Source organism: Hydractinia symbiolongicarpus, chromosome 15, assembly GCF_029227915.1.
Source record: "Hydractinia symbiolongicarpus strain clone_291-10 chromosome 15, HSymV2.1, whole genome shotgun sequence".
Classification (NCBI taxonomy): Eukaryota; Metazoa; Cnidaria; class Hydrozoa; order Anthoathecata; family Hydractiniidae; genus Hydractinia; species Hydractinia symbiolongicarpus.
In genome coordinates this window covers 8,130,389-8,154,681 of record NC_079889.1, presented here as the reverse complement: position 1 = coordinate 8,154,681, position 24,293 = coordinate 8,130,389, and the positions used below count along the sequence as shown (strand labels likewise).

Sequence of the window (24,293 nt, the reverse complement as noted above, 5' to 3'; positions counted from 1 at the left end):
AGATAGAAAAAAAGAAGTTTTTAGAAAACTAAGTTCTTGAATTTTCTTCTAAAATGAAGTAAAATATAATCACAATCAAGTCCACAATTTTGAACCATCATAACTACTGATTGTTTGTCGCATACATCTTGTGCCAAGAAAACTAAAAAAACGAGACACAGATTGTTATTACCGGATATCAGCTGCTTTATTTTTTTTATTAAAACTGTTTTTGTATTTTTTTACACTGTATTCTTGTTTTAACTTTTTATTTATTTATTTGATAATAATTTTAACATAGTGTTATCTGGTTTTCATTGTGAAAAATCCAAATTTCTAGTTGCGATGTATTAATATATTAAACATTTCATCGTCGGTAATGGTTAAAAATGTATTTAGGTGGCCTATTTTCTTTTTGTAGACAGTTGTTTCTCACACAGCCAGTCGCTTCACATTTTATCGTTGCCCCAATGGCTCTACACTGTAACAGAGTCCTCTCACCTTAACGTGTGCTCCAACCTCGCCTTTATTTATGTCACACATCAAGTCAAACTGTCGGCCCATTTATAAGTTTTACAAAATACCAAGCAATTACTACACAAATTTTTTACAAATCACAATTTTTAACCATTATGTTCTCATTTCTGCGCATTTGATGACGTCATTGGCAAAATATCAACATCTGTAGTTTTTTTGACCAAGTTGTTACTTAAAGTCTGGGTGACACTTTTGATTAACGAATAAAAAACCTGTATAAATTACAGAGCAGGATTATCAGCCCCCTTCCCACTGTCCCCTAGCATTGAGGAGTCCCATAATAGCCTAGCAGGAAAAGGCCTTTCACCTAATGTAGACATCGGTGATATGTTTTGATAGTGGACTAGGTACTACCATCCGAATTCACATAACATCGTGCAACTTCTGAACGAAATAGTAGCATTATTGAGCATGCGTTATTATATTGATTGGAAAAAGCATACATGAAGTATCTACCCACCGTCTTTCATAATTTAGAGAAATCTTTATCGCCTTTTTTACAATTACTTTTTTTTCTTCCAAACGTAACATTAAGTCCAATTTGTTCCCTAATTTCCTTTCTCGTGTTTAGCATAAGGTTTCAAAACAAAATATTTGACATACTTTTTTGCAATAAAATATATTTATTGACTCTTAATATTTAATAAGAAAAAGAAAGTAAATAAAACGGTTGCCTGTATGGTCGCGTAAAAAAAATTGTCGATGTGTTTTTGTAATTGTTCAACATTAGATATGATCAATACAATAAGGCAAGCCACCTTTACCCTCTTTCACAACAAAAAGTTTCTCCAGCTGCCATGAAAAAATGTTGTGTGAATTTATATCTCTTTTGCAAGCTCATGTAACAAACTTTTAGAGCGACGTTTCGCTTGAAACATTTTGAGGTTATAATCCAAATATTTATTTCAATCATTTTTAGTTACTATTTAACGCTTGCCACAAATATCTTCGTATTTATTTTGAGATTTGTTTTCAAAATATTTTCAACTTTGCTTTACACGCAAATAGGAAAGGTGAATAGTTCCGTTAGTTTGACCTGCTACAAATGAATATTTATCATGACAATCTGTGCGTCACATGATCGGACCTCTGATCATGGTGGGCGAGTATAATCGATTTAAGTCATATTGAAGTAGAGCTATCTTGCGCATCCCTAACAGACTGCCTGGCAGTGAACGGATTTCCCGCAGTACCCAAAACTGGTAGCCGTAGACGAAACCACGTGCGTGTGGCAAAGTTCGTCTAAATTCTGAAACTAAAAAATAGCTAAAAAAAAAAAATATATATCTCTGTGTTTTTTATTTTATTGTACTTCTCAAGATAGTCTATAGCTAATTTTAAGCTTTTTTTATCACATAAATATTTTTTGATTTCTTCAAAATGGGCATAAATCACGATTTAGTATAGAGAGAGTTATGTCTGCTCTTGGTTCAACTTTTTATCAAATCACTGACTATTATTTTACTGATAAGATAAATATATTTATACATTTTCGTTCGAAATTATAATTTAGAGGACGAAAGGACCAAACCCCACACCTTTTTCTGATCAACAGAATAGAACTACTTTTACGATTCAACCAACGTGTACTTGGAACATCCATAACATTTTCACCTCACCGTACAAGTTTGGCTATAACCATTATGTTATACGCAGTGTATCTTGTGGCTGCGTGTATCAAATAAGGAGAGTTCTGGTCCGGCTCAAGCAAGTGTATTTCATTGGCAATATGGTAAATTCACTTAGGTTGTACATTGATCACTACCAAGAAAAACCTTACCAGTCTTCAACAACGAAAGTTATTTAACCCTTACACTACGAAGTACGCCAATTGGCAAATACCTTTCTGCTACCTATTAGCTATAACTCGTGACCACTTGTAGATATCAAATTGGATGCCTTTATAAAAAAGAATTTAATTTCTTATCCAGGAATTCTCATGTTCACCAACGTTGAAGCAGCAGGAATGTAGACATCGGGTTTGAAGACGAATGATTGTCGGCGAAAATGGAAAATGAAAAACAACACGAATCATACGTTGGTAAAACTTGTACAAAATTTTTACAATTTTATTTTAAATACAGCTGTATTTCTAGTATCAATACTTCAGTGCTCATCTTAAAAATCTGTTCTGTGCGGACATAGACGTTTCCCAGGCTGGGAATTATCGGATATATAAAATACCTCATCAGATAAAAAAATGTCAGACAATAACAAAAAAATATATATTTGTCGGAGTAGTTATTCGTCATCCAGAGAAAATTTGTTTCTGTTTTTAAGAATCCATGTTTATGTTTTTTGCCATAAGTTTCTTTTCTATGTAGACGAAAAAAAGCATTTAAAACAATCTAGACTATAGATTTCATAATTGTGTATTCAATACATCATTTCAAATTTTGTCACCTTTTCCGACATTTCTTTGCGCGATAAGTTGTGGACTACTACGTTCAATTTAGCTCCTGCCAAATAAGACTTCTGGAATAAAACTTCATACCTTCCTTACAATTCTGTCCTTGTTTTGTTTAACTACAGCAGCGGTTAAGTAGTTAGTCCGCCACTCCTCTAAATGGGTGTAATAAAGGGCGTTTATGTAAGAACAGTATCATGGACGTAACAAATCTTGTATTTTTAACTTTTGGCATCGGTTAGTTATAAAGTATGCCCCAGGATACAATATACCATGTGGTTAATTTCATTCTGGTGAAAATGATCTTTAATATAAAAAAGTTATGAAAATAAGTTTTACTTGGTTTTTCTAAAAACCAAGTTCAACTAAGTTAAATAGGACAAACACACAAAGACAACCGAATGAAACCTCAAAATACTAGTTACATTTAAAATCTTATTTTGTGACGTTATAATAAACCGGCAATTCATCTTTTTCGTAAGCCGAATTTGGAGAACCAACATTATTTGCGTTTTCCATATCGGGATAATTACCATTTGCGCTGTCCAGCTTTCTGACATGTCTCAACTCGACTTGGTCGGTCATTTCATAGTCAGGGGGTGGATAACCTTCCGGTGGACCACCATTTGATGCATTCCCGTTGGGCGTATGTCCGTTGGAGGCATGTTCGTCCGAGTGACCACCCTGCGAATGTTGTGGAGACGTAGTACTTTGCTTTCTGTAAGCGAGTGATTGCTTTCTTTTTTCGTTCTCTGACAGATGCGACATTCGTCGTTTTGATTTGCGACGTTCTTTTTCGTCATGTTTCTCAATAAATATTCTCATGTCCTCTCGTAAATCACGTCGGATAAAGACTATAATTAAAAAATATCAAGGTTTCTTGATGGATCCTCGAAATATTGGGTATAATGGTTGAGGGGTTATGTAGAACTTGTGTAAAAAGTCTTGAACTTGTGTGATTTTTTGTATATCTCTATTAATAACGTTTTGTGACACATATTTTTAGCCAAAACATTTCTTTGTGATTGTCATAGCAACGAAAACGAGTCCTATTGGCCCAAAACGTGATAGCTCAACCACTATAGAAGATATATAGGGGAAAATATATAGAGTCTAGGACATCACCTCACTCCTTCTTCTGGATCCGAGAAGCCCTAAAACCCCTAGCCTTAATTAGTTTAAATTAATGCAGATCGATTTGGTATGTTGTTTCGCCCAACTTTCTCGCAGCCTACGCTTTTTGTTTCAGGCAAAAAAAGAGACTTACTTGACAGTAGTACTGGTAGAAATATAAGACCATGTATCAAACCAAGCAGTACAATACCAAACACCATTTTGAAGAAAATACGGAACCCTTCGGCGCCAGAGAATGCCGTAATAAGCATACCAAGGAAGGTACTCACACCTAAAAAGAAATATTTGTAATTTGATGGACGCCAAACATACCATTAATTATAACCGCAGTAATAATAACTAATAATTTGTAGCTGGGTATGGGCTTTACAACAATTTTTCGTCGCAACGTTTGTATTTTGGTAGCGTTGAAAGTTAAAGCAAGTGAACTTCCAAGCGTATTAAGTGTTGTTGTTTTTTTAAAAAAATTAGATTTTTAATTGTTTTTAATGATTAAAACTACCGTCTTTATGTAAGTTGAGAATATTCAGCATTGACTTTTAAGTGCTATAAAACTTGGTTTTTATTTGGCGTTAATTTGCATTAAGAAAGTGTTGGAGTTAATTTTTTTTAACGCCCAATGGATTACTAATTAGTGCACCTGTTTCAACTCAAGTTACCGCGCATGCTAAATATCAAGCAGCACCTATAAATGTTTAAAATATTATACATAATTCTTCGAGAAGATAGTGATATTAATTCTCCACATTGCCGTCGTTTTAAGTTGTAAGATCTTGACTGTTTTCAATTTTGAATATGTCTTTTTCTTTTAATTCGCCTCATAAAATTCATAATAAAACGTCCTTCGCGATATTGATTAGACACATTTCGTCAAGAAAATGAATTGAGTCAGCGTTACTTTCGCTTGCACTAAATACTCAACTTGATTAACTCTGAGAGTCATTACAATGACTTCAAAGATGGCGGACGTCTTTCCGTTAACGGTAAATCGGCAAATTTACTTCTGCATTGTCTCTACGCATAGAATTGCTGAAACATATTGATTAATGCACGAGAAGTTTACGATACGTTAAAAGAAGAAGATGAACAGAAAGGATAATGAAGTTAATGAAGTTAATGAAGTTAGCAACACAAATGGGAATGCAAATACAAATGGTATTGACGAATTGCGATTTCCGTGTCACCAGTGCCACAAACGTTTCAGAACCCACAGAGGAGTGCTCCAACATTTGCGGCAATGCAAAGTTAAAATTGGACTTCCAGCAGAAGAACAATCTACAGACCCTCGAAATGATATGAATGAACGCATTCTACAACAAACGCAACCAGAACGGTTTTATTGGGGTAACGTTAGAGGTACAGATGCGATTGATCAAATTAATTCTTGTTATGAGAAAATTGTATTTTGGAGGCGAAATTTGTTCATGCTTCCAAATGGTGCTACTGGAAAAAACTTTCTTCGAGAAGTAACTAGACTATTGAATAGCTGGGTGGAAAATAGCCCAATCAAATGTATTGCGTTAAAAGCAGTACACGTAATGCCAGCTCTATTACTTCAGAAGCCGTCAAAAAACTCGAAAAGCAAAGACCATGTTAACGCATTACAACGAAGACTAGAATGGTGGAACAAAGGCGATTTTCAAGCACTCTGCGATGAATGTGAAATGCTTCAATCACGATTGCCTAAACCAACCGAGAGAAGAAACATAGAAGTTGTTTCGAGAAAGTTTAAAGATCTCATGCAGATTGGAAATGTGAATGGAGCAATCAAATTATTAACAAACAACATGGCAGGTGGCATTCTTCCTTTAAATGACGAAACATTCAATTTATTACGAGTTAAACATCCACCAGGCGAACAAGCGAAGGAAGACGTTATATTGCAAGGACCGTTATCAATGGTTAATCCGATTGTATATGACGTCATTGATGACACGTACGTATTGAAAGCAGCTCAAGTAACAAAAGGAGGCTCCGGGCCTTCTGGGATGGACGCAGATGGATGGAGAAAGCCTTTAACTTCAAAGGTTTTTGGTGAATGCGGTTTGGATTTAAGAAGAGCTATAGCCAACGTTATAAAGAAGTTATGTATAGAAAATGTTCAAGATCAATCGCTTGAAGCATTTACTGCTTGCAGACTCGTACCTCTAGACAAAAAACCTGGAGTAAGACCAATTGGTGTTGGAGAAGTCTTGCGAAGAATATGTGGCAAGGTAGTGATGGCAGTTCTTCAGAAAGACGTCCTTAAATCAAGTGCGGAAATTCAGATGTGCTCGGGTCAGAAGTCTGGCAGTGAAGCGGCAATCCACGCGATGAGGGAGGTATTTGACAGTGAAGAAACAGAGGCTGTTTTACTTGTTGATGCAGCAAATGCCTTCAATAGTATCAACAGAGAAGCACTCCTGCACAACGTCAAGATTGTTTGCCCGACTATTGCATGTTATGTCATCAATTGCTATAGATTTCATGCGAGGCTTTTCATCATTGGAAGTAAAGAAATAAGATCCAAGGAGGGTACTACGCAGGGTGATCCGCTAGGGATGGCAATATACGCAATTGGTCTAACACCCCTACTTAATCTGATGGCTGACGAAATATTTGAAACTACTGTTGCTGCTTTCGCTGATGACGTTAGTGCAGGTGGAAAATGTAGAAATTTGAAAGTGTGGTGGGATAGATTGATGCAAATTGGACCATTGTTCGGTTACAATCCACAACCTCACAAATCTTGCCTAATTGTAAAACCAGGACACGAACAACTGGCGAAAGCGACTTTTGAGGGCACGAATATCCAGATATGTACTGATGGTGAAAGACATCTTGGCGCCTCGATCGGAAGTGACAGCTTCAGGAAGGAGTACTGTGAAAAAATGGTAACGAACTGGGTGAAGGAGATATCTTTACTTTCAGATATTGCGCTATCACAGCCACAAGCTGCTTATGCCTGTTACACAAGTGGTTATCAACACAAATTTTCATTCTTTCTCAGAACAATACCTGGGATTGAGAAGTATCTGAATCCACTTGAAGAAATCATACGACATCGATTGCTACCTGCTATTACTGGTGGACACATTGTAAACGATGATGAACGCACACTCCTGTCTTTGCCTCCTCGACTTGGTGGTTTGGGAATTATCAATCCCATTGAACGAGCGCCCACAGAGCTACGAAACTCAGAAAGCATAACTGCTTCTTTGAAGAACGTAATTCTTCGTAAAAATGTTGTTGATGAAGAAATAGTATCATTGACGGCAGTAAAAAACAACCGGAGACAACAGAATCTGGAAAAGTTGAAAAATCTACAATTACGTATGACACCTGAAGCTGCACGATTGAACGAGTCAAATATGGAGAGTGGTGTATCAAATTGGCTTACAACTTTACCAATTAAAGAGCTGAACTATGATCTGAACAAGGAGCAGTTTTTTGACGCTCTACGTTTGCGATACGATTGGACAATCCCGAAACTTCCATCAGAATGCGTGTGTGGAAGCAAATTTAATGTTACACATGCGCTATCATGCAAGAAAGGTGGCTACGTCTCTTTACGACACAATGAGATACGAGATATTACAGGTAAATTACTGGAGGAAGTATGTAAAGATGTGAGAAAGGAACCATTGCTGTTACGTTTAAGCGGTGAAGGAATCCATCAAAACGGTATTTTATCACAGGAAGCACGATTAGACGTCAGCGCAGTCGGTTTTTGGACCCCTGGTCAACGAGTATTTTTAGATGTACGGGTCTTTGACCTCAACGCTCTGAGATACAAGGGTCTTTCTCTTGACAAATGCTTCAAGAAAAACGAAGAAGAGAAGAAGAGAGGATACAACGAAAGAGTTATGCAAGTAGAAAATGGAACATTAACTCCCCTTGTTTTTGCAACAAACGGTGGTATGGGAAGAGAGTGTAAACGATTTTATCAGAGACTGTCTGAAATGATTTCAGAAAAAAGAAACATCAGATTCGCAGAAGCCACGAAGTTTATTAGAACTAAAATTTCCTTTAGTCTGCTGCGATCAACACTACTTTGCCTGAGAGGTTGCAGATCCTTCGCTCGGGACCACCAGCTGACAGATATGGAACTCGGAAATGTTGTATCACTCATTCGATCCTGAATAATCAAGTGTGTTAATTATAAGTGAAACCATGTTGACCTGTAAATTGTTAATAACTTTTTATTTTATTTTGGTGTTGTTGTAAGTTTATTTATTTATTTGTGGCAAATATATGTAAAAAAAAAAAAAAAATTAACTCTGAGATAAGCGTGAAATTTGCGTGACAAAAATTAACGCGATTTAACGCAAGCTAATAGCTGCGACTGTGCACGCTTTAATAGAAAGCAACCTTCTGTATGAGGTAGAATCTATGGAAAAAAAATATTAAAAAGGAAAATCCAACACCTGGAAAAGAACGAGTTTGCTAAGAACTCTTTGCCGGCGTTTCTTAGCCACTGATTTTATACGTGGTTAATACATATTTACTGTTTGAAGATAGAAGAAGAAGAGTTTTATCCCCGCATCAGTAAACGACAAAGAAAAAATGTGTAAAGAAGTGTTTATAGACACCAGTTAAATTGTCTGACGACACACAAAATAGAATTGACAGACATGAAGAACATTGTAGGATATCAAAACAGTACCTCCATTGAGTACACTGGTACCCATTGTCCCAAGTGCGTCTATTACTCTCTCTTCCGGTGTATTTTTCTGTGATATCATGTACGCATGCGCGATATGACAAGTATAATCGACGGAGAATCCAATAGCCATAATGATGATGATCATAGCAATCACATCCAGTGAAACATTCCATGCAGTCATCAAAGCGAGTAACTCAAACAGTAAGCTGGTGAAACTCAAGAACACTAATGCTGTAATGCCTGGATGAGTTAGATACGGTAAGGTGATTATTAAAATCGTACCGGCGCAAATAGCTAAATTCCGGATTGTGTCATCCAACACGGCGGCAAATTGTTCGGCGTAGATGAACATGATGGAGATCGGGTACACGCCTGTGAGGTTTGACTTTTCTTCTAGGTCTGTTCGAATGGTTTTCATGGCTTCAGCTTGGTTAATAGCGTCATTGTCATTTTCATAGAAGATAATAACACGCGATTCTCCGAATTTTCCGTCTTTGTAATTTACATCCTGTTCGTACATAGGTGCATCTTTCAAAAAATCGTTCCAGCTGGCTTCAAACGAAGATCCTGGTACATTGAGCAACCATTTTTCGTAATCTCTTAACCAGTTAAGAGTCATAGCTTCATATCGTGTGTTTTCTTTGGCTATTACGTCAATGTGTTTAACCTGTTCTCTCGTTTCGTTCTTACTGTAATCGTTGCCGGCCGGAATAATGATCGAAACGTCATAACCAGCTGGGAAACTCTCATCTCTTGCTTCGGCGAAATCTCGAAAATAAGAACCATCCCTTCCTAGTTTTTTCCACTCGAATTTTTGCGTGATTTCTGTTGTTCCATAAACACCAGCAGCTAATAAGCCACATGCGGCAAGAAAGACAACCACTTTCATCGGTGTTGTCATGATTAAGGCACCCCACTTCATTAAGTACTAAAAAAAATAATAATACAAGAGTTTTTTGACACATACGCCCTATTTTTTTTAATTGTCTTTTTTATGAAATGTTCCGTGCACATTTTGTTAGTCGAGACATCAAAAAAAAATGCATGCCGTTTCTAGTTGAGTCCAAGTCAGTCTACAGTTTCTATAAATGATTAAAAACATAAAATTTCTGTATTGGGATACACCTGAACACAAACAAAAAGAAATAAAATTGCAGCAGGGTTTGGTTGAAGTTGAACAATTAAAATTGATTTTAATGCTCGTTAGCGAAAATTTTGCATTTGGAATAGAGAAAATTTTTTTTCACGTATCCTTTTAGAATATCTGATAAAAAGCAATTCTACACTAGAAAATCGCCATGTTTTTTTTGCGAGACTTATTAATGTTAAGATTTCAACTAGCAGTGAAGGTCACCTGCGGGCCGTCTTTTCTAAATATGTCTACAACTGCAAGGGTTTTTCACCTTAAGATTTTTGTTAAACCACAATTACATGACGATATCAAGTTTCAGTAAAAAACTACAAAATCTTCTATTGTTTGTAGTTTAAGGGTTTTTGCTCTTCCTTTTTCCTTATGAAACGTTTTTTAAAAAAAAACTCATAATGAATTTATCCAACAAACAATATTTTTTGTTCAAAACAAACCATCCTAGAATTAACTTCCTGCGAAATTATAATCTTTCGAAATCGTCTATTTGATAAGATGACAAAAACGTCGTCGTGGATACCCATTCAGAAAAACATATTCTTACCTTTTTAGAAAGTCTGTCGTCCTCTTTATCCCAAGGATTGCCACTTGGGTATCCCACCGCTTGATAGCAAGGGCACAAGTCTCTTTTCCCGTTTTCAATCCGATGAATGTCGGCGGTAAGCAACGCCACAAAGAGCGTGATCAACATCAGGTATGCGAATAAAATTGACAAAGCAGCATAAACGCAAAATAAATGGACGCCAGGGAAGTCACTAACGGTAGAGACTGCAAAAGCCACCAAATCCGTTGTAGTCGTCATGGTAATGGACCCTCCAATGTGCTTCATACCAATTACTAAACGTTCTGGACCCTGGATGTCTGGATCTACACTTTCCATGGCATCAACAATGATGAACATGTTGTCCATTCCTGTAATTACGAAGTCTCTCAGTTACAAGTTTCATAAAAACTAAGCTAAGGTTTTATTAAACCTGGGTTTCTTAATTATTTTATGATTTTAGTACAAATGTTTCTGATTTGACTTCTCAAAAATAAAGTGGTTATTTTATTATAGGCTCATATTTCTTCAGCTGAAACTCGTTAGTATCTAACAAGCATCTAATGAACAACTGTCATTTGCGATGAAGCGTAGGGAAAATTGCGATATTAGGCAGTGCATATTCTTAGAAGATCCATAAGGTTTTTTGTTTCTTCAAATGAATGAAGTGCACTGGTGAAAGTTTAAAATTCTAGAGCTCTTAATACCTGGTTTCCGATAATCGGATTCCCTAATACATGTATCTCGGGATTAGAAACCGCCCATGAAGGGTGTTGTGTGTGAGGGGGTGTATTGAAACCGCCCATAAGTGTGTTGCATGTGAGTGGATGTTTTAAAACCATCTATGAAGAGTTTGTGTGTCAGAGGATGTCTTGAAACCGCCCATAAGGGGTGTTGTGCGTCAGGGTATATCTTGAAGCCGCCCATGCACGTCGTTGCGTGCAAAAGGATGTATTGAAAACGCCCATGAAGGAAGTGATGTGGATAGGGCGTTCTTGCATGACATCATTTCAAATTAAATTACCACCACAATGTTCAGAATGCTATACTAAAGCACTTTTAACGGGAATATGAACATGCTCTTACCTATACCAAGAATAAGGAACATCAAAATTCCAGTAAACGCCACGAAATCTGTTCCAATCCACATAGCCAAACCGAAACCGCATCCAACGCCAAGCATAATCACAAAAATCCCACAAATTCCAACGGTGAGATGGCCAGCTACAGGATTCTTGATTCTCAAGAAAACAAACAAACAAAAGGCTACCATCAATACAAAAGCGACACTGAATAACGGCAAGTCGCCAACAGTACTGCTTAAAATAGCGTCATCTCTGGTTCTCGCCGCAAAATAAAATAATTTGACACCTGCATCTTTAAACGGATCAACTTCATCTTTACATAAGTCAATAAAATCACCCTCCCAACCATTGATATCATCGTATTCCGCGTCATCGGTATCGGCATATCTTAAGAAATACGTCATTCTGACGGCGTTTGCGGAAAACACCTGCGATTGATTTCCTTTATATTTTCCCAATATGTTGACGTAGTTTAAGGACGCAGGTCTGCCGTTCGGAAATAATTCCCTTGGGTTAACTAGCCATTCGTTCAATCTTCTTTTTATTTCAGTGCCGGTCGAGTTATCTATTGTTTCTTTGCTATAATTAAACACTTGCAGGGAGCTTACGTAGATACAATTCCCTTTTTTATCCTTCGCACACACTTTTGTAAAGCCGGCTATTGCGCTGATTTTCTGATGCAATTCTAGCGCTTTGCGAAAGACTAAGTTATCATCAAATATATTCGCTTGGTCATTGTTCGGCATAATGATAAATTCTTCGAAGCGAAACTTCAAATCAAAATTTACCTCCGCTCGATCTAAGTCTTTGAATGCCTGACTGGTTTGCGGTATAAAAAGTTCTTCGTTTCTCTGCAAGGCTTTGAAACGGAAGGCTCCAACTGCCATAATGGCCACAAAAAGTAAACATAGTCCTATAACTAATTTATGGTGCTTCGTTACGAAGCGCGTGTGTATTTCGAATATGTTCTCTATAGCATCGTTAATGGCGCGGCAGACACGAATCCAACCGATCCATATTCGGTGTAGGCAACCTCCTTGCTGCCTAAAAATACAAGAGAAAAAATATTAAAAACTTGTAGGTACTGCCAATCCGTGTCTGTGAGCCAAAAAGTTGTGAGTATCAACGGGTAAATTCCCACGAATTTCCCCACGAGAAAACGTGTTCAAATCATACTTCAGTAATACAACTTGTTTACAACCTCTGAGCTCTATCACAATCAATGAAGGTAAAATATTGAATACTAGTCGATAAAGCCCGTGGAAAAATCCACTGCAGCAGGATAAAAATGAAAAAGAAGCGTCATTTGAATTTTGAAGACGTCAGCGACCCATCCACAAAAAAAAATTGAGAAACTTGTTTTCATGTTTCTTCCATTGTGTAGAGCTTATACTGCTGATCAAGAAAATGCATACGATCGTGTGGTTTTGATGAGCGGTTAATGAGGTATAAGGATTTCAAAATTTTGCTGACGTCAGCCCCATCCCCAAATTTTTTATGCAATTTTGTATACCTGTTTCCTTTATTGTATAGATCTTGAAACGCTGATCAAGAAAATGTATTGGATCAAGTACTTTTGAAAAACGGTTGCAGAGATATTAGGGTTTGAAGGTTTTTTGATGACGTCATCAACCCGTCCAATCCGAAACGGATTTGGGGACCCAAGTTTGGGAAAATTACCCAAATTGGTCCTAGGTGGTCCCTAGTTACCCACGCAGAGAAAAATCATTGACATCACCACCTCGTTTCCTAGTTATTTGGCCTCAAAGTTTTAAGTGCACTGTAATAAAAAAAACTTTTATGGTTTTGACAGGTCTTTGCTGACGTCAGCAAAATTTTTAATCCCTAATATCTTATTAACCGTTCATCCCACGCACATGATCATATACATTTCGATCAGCAGTTTTAGCTCTGCACAATAGAGGCAACGTGAAAAGATGCTTCTGAATTATTTTTTTTGTGAATGGGTTGCTGACGTCATCACAATTCAAATAAGGCTTCTTTTTCATTTTTACACTGCCTCAGTGGATTTTTCCACGGGCCTTATCGACTAGTTTTATAATAAACAAGTTGTTAGCCTGTGGAGAATTCCACTGGTTCGAAGTTCCTCAGATTTTCGCCCGTTGCACATATTCTGGGCATCGCTTTTGCGATCCTTGTTTGCTTGTTAACATGAAGTATTGAAATTTACTCGCACGGTCCCCAGTTTTTTTTAAATTGGCTCATAGACAGAGAGACAGCGATAATATAGATATAGAAAATAAAAAATATTGTAACATAAAAGACACAAGGGAAGAGAAAATACTTACGTCATTGTTCAATCTCCTCTTCTTTCCACAACTTCACACTAATTTTTTATATATTCTTACTTAAAATACGTTTGTAACATATATTTAGAAACCTGAAAAATAAATATGTATTTTATGCAAACACAAAAAAGAACATGATTTCGCTGGATGGACAATAAAGTCTATACCATATTAGAAACTTCTGTGATTGTACTTCTGTGATTGGTTAAAAACAAAGTAACGTAAGACTGGAATCACTAAGAAACAATTAGTTTATAAAAAAACTCAGAATAAGAACAATTTGACTTACATTAAAATCTAGAACATGAAATTTATGAGTTTAGAATTGCGATGAAACAATTAGTTACGAACAGTCTCCCCTATTTATCATCTTCTGACCGTGTATATATTTTACCATTTTTATAAGAACACAAATAAAAAACACTCTATCTGAAAACAAGCATATCCTGTCTCATCTAAAATAAAGACAGTCTTTAAAAATATATATAATCCTGTCTTTTTCTAAAGCCCAACCAACTGCGTCTAGCTCATCACGTATCGTGTCGTACACTGGGTCAGCATTGTAATCAGTTACTTAACTTTTCCTTACAGTAAATAACCAACCAAGCAGCATCGTTGCATCAACCTGACTCATTTACTTTTAACATATCCTTTTAAATTGATTATAATGCCAAAGGTATTTCTTATAACTTGAAGACAAATGTATTTGATACAGGCATTGAAAAATTAAAAATACTTTTTTATAATAGCGCCATGGAGACAGCGGCTTAGAAAGAAATATTGTGCACGACAAGATTGAGGATTGATAATTTTGGTATTACTGAATGCTATATTTTGTTTCACATGTACGAGCGAGAAACAGAGAGTAACTTTTTAACATAACACACCTTTTTCCGTATTAAATGTCGTTAGCATTCCTTCTTTTGAAACTCCGTTCGTGACTACATCGTTAATTTCCGGGAAGGCGTATTCCAAAAAATGCAAGTTGTTTGTCAGCCGTGACAACAGTTTTATTTGTTGAAACCAGCCTTGGTTTCATATTGAGGCTGATTGGGACAAAATTGATTAAAAATTGACATGAGTTTCTTTTTTTAAGTCAGAGCGGAAGGATGACATCCACAGTTTTTCAAGAGCTGACGAGGATAGGCTTTCAAACGTCTTTGTTCTAACACAGCAAAACTTTAGAATTTGATTAGCCTTATAGTCAATTTAAGGTTTTAAATCCTCAAAATTATTGAAGGCAATCATGCAAATGGACGCATTAGCCTAATGCGACTTTGATCTTTCCAAGTAAAGAGTTCGACACGCAACAAAAAAACAAATAAGCAACAACAACAACAACAAACAACAACAATAACAAATAAGCAACAACAACAACAACAACAACACCAAATACGCAAGAACAACAACAACAACACCAAATACGCAACAACAACAACAACAACAACAACAACAATAACAATAACAAATAAGCAACAATAACAACAACAACACCAAATAAGGGACAATTCAGTCTGTAGAAGAGAAAAACTTCAGCTACACCGGCCTTCAGCCAAAACTTCATGTTCCTTGTGAAACAACGTGTGTATTTTAAAAAACAGGAAACAGAATTTAGCGTACAATGATTTATTAACCGGACGAGATTGAGAATGGAAGGAAAATATAAAATACAAAATACAAACAACCTGAGCACAATGACAAGAAATTTCATTAAAATCGTTAATTCGTAATTTATTGCAAAGTAATAATAATAACAATAATAATAATAAAATACTCAGAGCACCTACAGATAAGGACAATGTCAGACTAAACATTAAAAACAAAATGAGAACATCACAGGCTAAAGTTAATTCACTGATTCCCAAAAAATAAGTGCATTGCTGAATTATATTGATAAATTGATAAATAAAAAAGAAAAGAAATTTAACCAGTCCACCACACAGTGTAACAATTTCCATTGGCTCTTTCTTTTCATTCAACAAAAATTCCCTTCGTACATTAAGTTTCACTAACAAGTTAAGGCCTAAAGCAATATTGTTCACAATAAAAAAGTTTTTCGCAGACCTCCTTTTTAACCAGAAGAAGTTTAGCATTATTCCATCAAATCGCCGATTCATTAAGCCAGCCATCGACATCTAAAATTACGTTTTGTTAAAACAATTCCTAAAAACTTTGTATAAACCTTAAAATGCTTTATAATTTCATTAATTAAAAAATGTATTCCCTTCACATGTATAAAAAACAAAAAACAAAAGAGCATGGTCTAAAATTGATCTTCCCCACGGAGATTAACATGAAGCTGCAACAAAGCCTTTATGAATAGAAAAAAATATTTGCCACTGCGAAGGGTTTGGGTGTATTTAACTGTACATGTAATTGCATTTAAAGAACGCTTTAGTGAATTACTCGACATAACAAAATAGATATTGCTTATAATAAGAAAAAGTTTTTTTGATACCAGGCCAGATTTGTAGTAGACCAACAAGGACAGCTACAAAAAAAAAAAAAAAAAAAAAAAAAAAAAAAACACAAATAAAAATCAAACATACCAACAAACTAGCAAAAGTGTACTAATGATCTTGCAAACAACAACACCATTCAACTACCACGAAGAAATGACATATCGATTGAGCTAAATACTTTTTAATCAAATATTATCCGCAATCAATTTAATGCTGACAATTAGAGGTCAGACAGCTTGTTCTCGTAATTGTAAACAAAAAACAAAAAGAAAACATTAAAAGAAAAGAATACCACCTACTTGCATTTCTCATTGACAAAAAACGCCCTAAACCTATCGTTAGTCTAAAGAAGGAATCTATAGCTACAGACTAACATTATACTGCATTTTTACCATAGTGACATATAAAATATTGATCATTTTGAGAATAACTGAACGATGACGAATGTACATTTGAATACGATGTGGAAATAGATTATGAAATATATATACGTTTCACCTTAGCTACGATTTTTAAGGTCAACCCCTTAGAAATATATTGATTATAGCAAATGTTAAAGAAAACACTTCCCTATCCTGTATCCGATACAAAAAAATTTGTAAATTTTTCTGAACACTAACGCAAAATAGGACACATAACACTAAACCAACGTGCGATATACCCTGAGTGATAAATCTGAACCGGGTTAGAAAATCTTTCCGAACCGAAACAGGATTTTATCGGATCTACTTTGTCATTGCTGAATCACTTTATTTATTAATCACTTTATTTAGTAAAACACATTTTGTAAAATTATATATTGTAAAATTTTTATAATAGTTCTTATCAAAACATCTCATTAATACCAGTTGCGTTAATCATACAAATTCTTAGTTAATTAGAATACACTACAGAGGTATACAATCTCTTATTGAACGGTCCCCATGACGGTATTAAAACAAAAATGGAGGATTGTTTCAAAATGACATTCTCGCCTCCAGGGTATCCTGTGTATTCCACATAAAAGAGAGGCTTTCATTAGTGCTATTGTGTAGGATGTTGTGTGAATTTTAAAGTAAAAATAGTTTAAGTAACAGAAAAAAATACATAAAAAGGCTGGGTATTAGGTTGAGATGTATTGGAATTTGATACATGTTGCAGACAAATGAATAATAGTTCAGGACTGCACAACAGTGGTCATGGGTATATTTAGAATCAGGGTCGATCAAAATAAAAAAAATTTTAGAGCTTCATCGCCATACGATAATGTTGTTTTTTCCTTCAAGTTAGGTAGACATGTGCAAACATGTTGCTAGGTAACTAACAGTGAAGACGAGGAAGAGAATAGAAGCAAGGAGGTAAAAAGAAAGACATTTTATGACTTCATTGACTGTTCTGTCCAAGATCTAACAGCTACAATGCTGATATCATCATAATTAAACACGTCATAGCCGAATGACGTCAGAAGAATTTCTGACCAAATACGTTTTTACCAACTGCATATGCTTTATGTACGTTGTTAATTATGCCATAATTAGTGAAATTACGCCATAATTAATGACAAATTGTATTTAGAATCCAATCAAAAAGTGTGGTTAGTTTTTGGAGGAATGCCTTGTCCCAAGCAAAGTACTTAAAGTCGTTTCAAGTACGCTCAAGATCAATTTGTCTCATCAGCACATCAAAATTAATCATCTACTTATCATTAAATAATGTAAGTTCTTGGTGGATGATAACCTCCATGTCTTGGTATGACAAAAAATACAAAGTGATTCCCAACCATCCTCATTACGAAGAGAAAAACATATAGTTAATACTGTTAAAAATTATATTTTGTAACAAAATGCCCGCACTTCAAGCTGCTTTAAAAAAACCTGGTAAAAAGCAATGTACGGCTGCCAGCAGAATTCAAACACCATAATTTTCTACATCTGCCTTTTGGTGTTGAAAGAGTATTTAAAATTGTATAACATTGTAATAAATTTTCAGAAAATTATCCTTAAAAGGAAAAATGTTTTTTTATGTGAAAGCATAACAACTATGACTTTCTAAAAGCAACAGCACTAAGAGCGTGGTTGCTAACAAAGAGGCTACAAAGAACGACGCTAATGAGAACGAGGCTGCTGAGAAAATTGCTGCTGAGAACGAGGCTTCTAATCAGATTAGCCAAAATTGTTCTAAAAATGTTAAGGATATATCTAAAAAATCAAATAAAAATTTGTCATCCGTGGAAATAACAATTTGATTAGACGTTTACGTATGAATGACAATAATAAATAATTCACAATCTACACGCAGGGCTATGGAACGGAAAAAAAATAAAAAAATAACTGAAAAACAAGGTTATGAAAAGAAAAAAAAAAGCGCTTAAATAAATTAGTATAAAGAAAAGCAGAGAAGAAGCTTTAATGGTAAAAGCAGATTCCCCCATACTTTCCCAGATAAAAAAGAAAAAAATATATACAAAACAACAAAAATGTGACTTCTAGAAACAACAAAAAAAAATTATCTTTTTTTTAAGAAGCGCCTGGAGTCGGTTTTATAAATTTATGTTGTGACGTCTTTGTTAGAACAACAAAGTTAAATATGTTTTCTGCGATACTCCAAAAAAAAAGAAAAACTTACTTTGTGACATTCAAAAATGCTTACAGCTAAAATCACTTTGAGGTGATCATCCTGAAATTCATCAATACGTCTTTTACCGAGCAAAAACGTTTTTTACTCACAATAAAATCCAACATTAAAATGCGAATAACCTTGATTTAGGCTTCGTTGCGAAGTAAACCAGAATTTGCTAAATCTTCTTAATATTTTAAGAGCAAGAGCATTAAATATAAAAGAGAAAAATTCACGTTTCAAAACGCTCCCTCTGCTTCTTCTTTTTTTTTAAGATGTAATTAATATTTAAAATACTTCTTTTTTTGATAATAAATGAGTAAATGGTTTTTCTATTTTTAATGATTCACACGTTGCTATATATCTTTCTGGTGTGACGTAACCCGAGCACGAAATTTGAATTACATGTGGTATGACGCATAATTTAATGCACCATAAAGGCAATGTAAACGAAGTTGGCGCTACAGAATAAGATTCTAAAATGGTGAAATGTTAAAATACGGTTGTTTTAAGAAAGCCGGAGAAGAATGTAACCTTAAAAATTAGGAGAACTGTATTTCTAAAAATCTGGGAGTCATACATTTAGATAATAATTTTTGTTTGTGTTTTTATTTTTTTATAAATTTAAAATATATTTACATCTTAGAAAAAAAATGTCTCGTTTATCCAAGATCAAGGATTCAGTTATGCTACTTATTTAGCCTAAAAATCCATGGGGATGCACCAGTCCTTTTAACTTTTTGGCATTACTATTTCGTGCATTATTGGTACAAAAATTTAACAGCCATTTTGAACAGAATATGCGTGTTCATACGAGAAAGAAGCTTTTTGTTTTACTCTTTAGATTCCGATGTTGTGATTATATGCTCTTTATTTCGTTTGAGAAAACCATATTGTGCATCCTCGCTATTTTCAGATGCCAACTTTGTTTGTAGACTAGTCAAAATGCACGGGATCGCCTGTCCTCAGAATTTCTCGCTACGTAAAAATTTCCCGCATCGGTATTTTTTTGCATTTTTTGTCGCCTCTTTTCATGAAGTAATCAAAATACTTTCGTAAATAAACCTGCGGGACAGTTGGTTTGAACAAAATACAGTACGCAGCCCTTGGATAAATCCACAGGGTAGTCCGTCCTTTATACATTACACGGTTTCGCCTGTCCGCAAATTATTTACTTTTTCATGGACCCAGAATGAAGCTGTGGCACAGTAGTTTTGAACAAAATACAGTCCGTAGACCTTAAGAAATCCCCAGGGTAGTCCGTCCTTTATATATCACACGGATTCGCCTGTCCGCAAGTTATTCACTTTGTCATTGACCCAGAATGAAGCTAACTTTTTTTTTAATTCCGAATCGAATGTAGTTGTGAATGACTATTCAATGTTCTCAAACTCCCTATCAATATATAAATACCCCTTAGAGATGTTTCAGACGAAAGCTAGGAGGAACTAATTAATTATTATTAAGGAACTAAAAATACTCAAATAAAAATCACCCTCATAAAATCTGTATCTGGTTTTTAAAAATCTTTTTTAAGGTGTTAACACACTTTTTCTCTGTGTAATGTAATGCAAGTTTAGCATTTTATATCAGAGAGTTTGAAGTATTAGGGATACTAAGTATTTTTTATATTTCCAGTGAATTTAAGCTTGGGGTGTTGCCAGAAGTTCTTATTATGTGATGACATAAAACATGGATGTTCCTGGCACTTTTTTTGGTTTTCACATTGTTGGAGAATATTAAAAAACCCTAAAATCTTTGAGGTTGTACGGTGTAAAGTCGTTTCAAGTACGCTCAAGATCAATTTGTCTCATCAGCACATCAAAACTAATCATCTACTTATCATTAAATAATGTAAGTTCTTGGTGGATGATAACCTCCATGTCTTGGTATGACAAAAAAATACAAAGTGATTCCCAACCATCCTCATTACGAAGAGAAAAACATATAGTTAATACTGTTAAAAATTATATTTTGTAACAAAATGCCGCACTTCAAGCTGCTTTAAAAAAACCCGGTAAAAAGCAATGTACGGCTGCCAGCAGAATTCAAACACCATAATTTTCTACATCTGCCTTGAAATTTTGGTGTTGAAAGAGTATGTAAAATTGTATAACATTGTAATAAAGGGATACGAAACGGTTCGAGTAATATTTCCAGTACATAAATGTTTCCATGCAAAATTTAGAAAAGAACCAGCTACCTAACTACTTTAAAAACGTCTGAAGTTTATTTTATTAGAACGCCTAATAAAATAAGCAAGCTTTGGTGTAACAAACTCTTGAATGAAAGCAGCCTGAGAATTACTCGTCCGAACTATCCATGAATTGGAAAGTTTTGACTCTCGAAAGCAACAGAACAACAACAACAAAAATTAAAAAAAATAAAAATAAAACTGATTAAAAAGCAGTACTAAAGTAGCTAAATTTAGTACCTTGCTTCATATGACCTGCACATGCATCCTTATCAACGATAATTCGAGTAGGATTGTCGCTTAACTTTTACACTTCTCTTTCACACATAAAAAATCAAATCGCGTACTACTTTAAGAAATGTTTTCCCCACCGCAGGAGGATTAAGGCCTTTGTCATTGATATAAAAGTAATTGGTATGTAAATTATTTATAAAGTATCTGCGATGGAGAGTGTTTGACGGAAACTGATAAATAATAAATCGAGCAAAAATGATTCTTTTGAGAGTTCGGTAAACTACATTTTGCAATCGGGGCGATTAGACGGTTACAATGGATTGCAATGCATTGCTTTTTAAGAATATTCAACAGATTAAACACCGACAATTATGTCTGTGTTTAATCTGTTGTCGCTCTACGGGTACACGAAATAGAAAAAAACACAATATATTTTATTGACTTTACGGGACGGGAAAATTTCTGCAAGCCTAGGTTGATAACTGCGAACGTATATTTTTGACGGGCTTACATTTTATATCTGTGATACGGACACACGAAATACAATAAATAAAGGGCGGGAGAACCCGACTATCCAGTGTTATAATACCTGACTTTCCGTCTGTCAAGATGGTAGCTGCATGTAGTGACGAACGAAATTCCGTGGGTTGTTTTACAGCTACAGAATAGTGTATAGATTTTTATAAATTATATGAGATTATTATGCCGATTATTTAAAATAGGCGGAGTTATGGTGCTCCGAGGGGTTGGGGAGGGGAGGAGAGGGGAAGGTGGGGGGAGGTAAAGACTTCAAAATCTAAACTAAACTAAAATCGCCTAGCAGGCAGTTTGTTGCTTATTGAAATAAAAAAACGCCAAACAATTTGTAAGTATTACTTCCACAAGTGAATTGATGGGTGGGTGTACGGAAGGGTTCAAGGGGAGGTGCTGCTTATGAAGAAAGTCATTAGCTCAACCTCTCCCCCAGGACTTCCAGTTGTTTATAATACTTATAGCGTTTATAATAACGAGCTGCTAGTTTTTTAAATTTGAATAAAGCTTAATGTAAGTATGATAACATCATAAACTTCAAACTGAAATCAAGAATAGGTTGAATGAAGCCACCATTAAGCACGTGACACAAACCATATGTATTTTTAATTATAGCTACTACATATCATCTTAAATATTTATAATAATTCTGCTATTTTATTTAGAATGTAACTCGTTTATCATTTTAAGACCAACCTGATCATGTGGATGTTTTCACAAAAGTCTTCGCGCTTCTGAAAAAGGCTAGAATCGAGGTTGACGTTTTCTTTAAATTTTACATTATATTTGGAATTTCCTGAGACTGTCAAATACGAGGTACCTGGTGACCTGATATAGTTTGCTGTAAAATGTTTCATCGATTTAGAATATACTAAATGACTTACTTTAAACGATTTTTCAACAGTTCCAATCTGCAGTTTCTTGTATGTGCTTTCACAACAGATACCCATAAAATCATCTTTTCTACTTGAAAAATTTTCCTTAAACATTTTCTGTTAATAATTATCAGTTTTGAATACTTTCTTATATTGTGCATTAATGTTCAATATTTGCATTTGAATTTTTACGTTTCCATAGTAACTATTAACATTTTAAGTTTCCCTGCTTCGTATATGACAAGCTAATGTGAAAATAATATATATGGCAAATTACGTGACTCGACAGTTTTTTTGTTTTTGTTTTTTCAGCACAAGGTACTTTGAGCATTTTTTTGAAAATAGGCTTTCATATAGTGTGAATATTTCTCTTTTTTATGTTTCTTTTATTCAAAACACATAAGTATCCTCGAAATTGCACGTAAACACAACGTTTTTCTTAGTCGTCCTCGGATGATATTCTGAGTTTTGAAAAAATATTTCCTTTCACGCCTAGAGACGTTGTAAAAATGATTCGTCACATGGCAAAAAAATGAGGAAAAATATAAGGTATCGAAAGTTGAGCATGACAAGTTGTTTTTCGTAAGGAAGTTACGAATAATTATTCTTAATTTTTTTTACGAAGAATAGCACGTCTATTATATAATAGCTATCAACTAATAACTATTAATAGTTATATTCTGGCTCTGCGCGATTTTTTTAAGCCGTACTGCAGACACTCAAAATGCGATATAGAAATGACAGGCGAACCTGCTGGTTTTATTCTGAATTTTTATCGAAAGACGTGAAAATTTTTTCTGAATTCTTCTACAAAAAAGGCAATACTTGTTAAAATGGTAGGCTGGATCGTTAAAGAATAGTCACGCCCTTTCTTCAACTCGCGCATGCGCATGACTATAAAAATGTGTCTATATCAAGTGCTAAAAAAAGCTTAAGAAGAAGAATTATAGGCTTCGGATTCGTTCGAAACCTTCTTAGAATATTATGAAGGTAAAACCATATACCTTTGAGATCACCTGAAGTTATCGCTGATTTAAAATCGCACAAATATCCTAACCACCTGGGAATGTTTAATGAACTAAATTAGACAAACTCTATATAATATTCTACACTTTCTAATTTTTGTATAAAACTATTTGTTTGTGTAATTGAAATTTTGTTTGTTTTCTATTTTGTTTCTATTTTGAAAGAACTACACCACGTTAGTCCAAGTTCTTCGGCTTTAACACTCAATTTAATTAAATTGCTAAAGTTATTAAAGTAGCGAATTGGACGTACTTAAAAATTTGTACTCTCACTCCCTAACAAAAACATTTCCGAAAAAAAATATCGATTAAAAGTTTAAAAAAAATGCAAGCCGATAACCCAGCAACAAACGTATACAAAGTTTTATAGATCTAAAAGACATTGTTCAAGATCTAGTAGACTAGGACAAATGCAGGCTACCCTAATAACAAATAATCATGTTTTCATACCATCCATTGAAGCTCTTTCCTTGAAAAATTGAGACAGCCAACAGATACCGTTATATATTCACATCCCATCATATTACTAATCTTCTTATAGAAATAGTTATGAAGTTATATTTTTGCTAGTATAACGTCGGTGTAATATAAAA

General features: G+C 34.8%; 1 protein-coding gene across 4 annotated transcripts; it reads right to left on the bottom strand.

Moving 5' to 3' along the window:
• Positions 1–2,547: 2,547 nt before the first annotated feature.
• LOC130628871 (patched domain-containing protein 3-like) lies at positions 2,548–22,801 on the bottom strand. 4 transcript variants are annotated; one of them, XM_057441904.1, is made up of 7 exons: positions 22,685–22,801; positions 13,785–13,876; positions 11,477–12,519; positions 10,394–10,761; positions 8,703–9,630; positions 4,191–4,328; positions 2,548–3,777 (listed from the first exon to the last, which is right to left on the bottom strand). In XM_057441904.1, exons 2-7 carry the CDS (start codon positions 13,787–13,789, stop codon positions 3,359–3,361), a joined length of 2,901 nt encoding a protein of 966 aa, XP_057297887.1. In that variant the 5' UTR covers positions 13,790–13,876; positions 22,685–22,801; the 3' UTR covers positions 2,548–3,358. The 4 variants fall into 4 exon arrangements, with proteins under 4 accessions (XP_057297887.1, XP_057297888.1, XP_057297886.1 ...); XM_057441905.1 differs by lacking the exon at positions 22,685–22,801 and adding an exon at positions 21,276–21,362; XM_057441903.1 differs by lacking the exon at positions 22,685–22,801 and adding an exon at positions 18,851–19,020.
• Between the last annotated feature and the right edge of the window lie 1,492 nt (positions 22,802–24,293).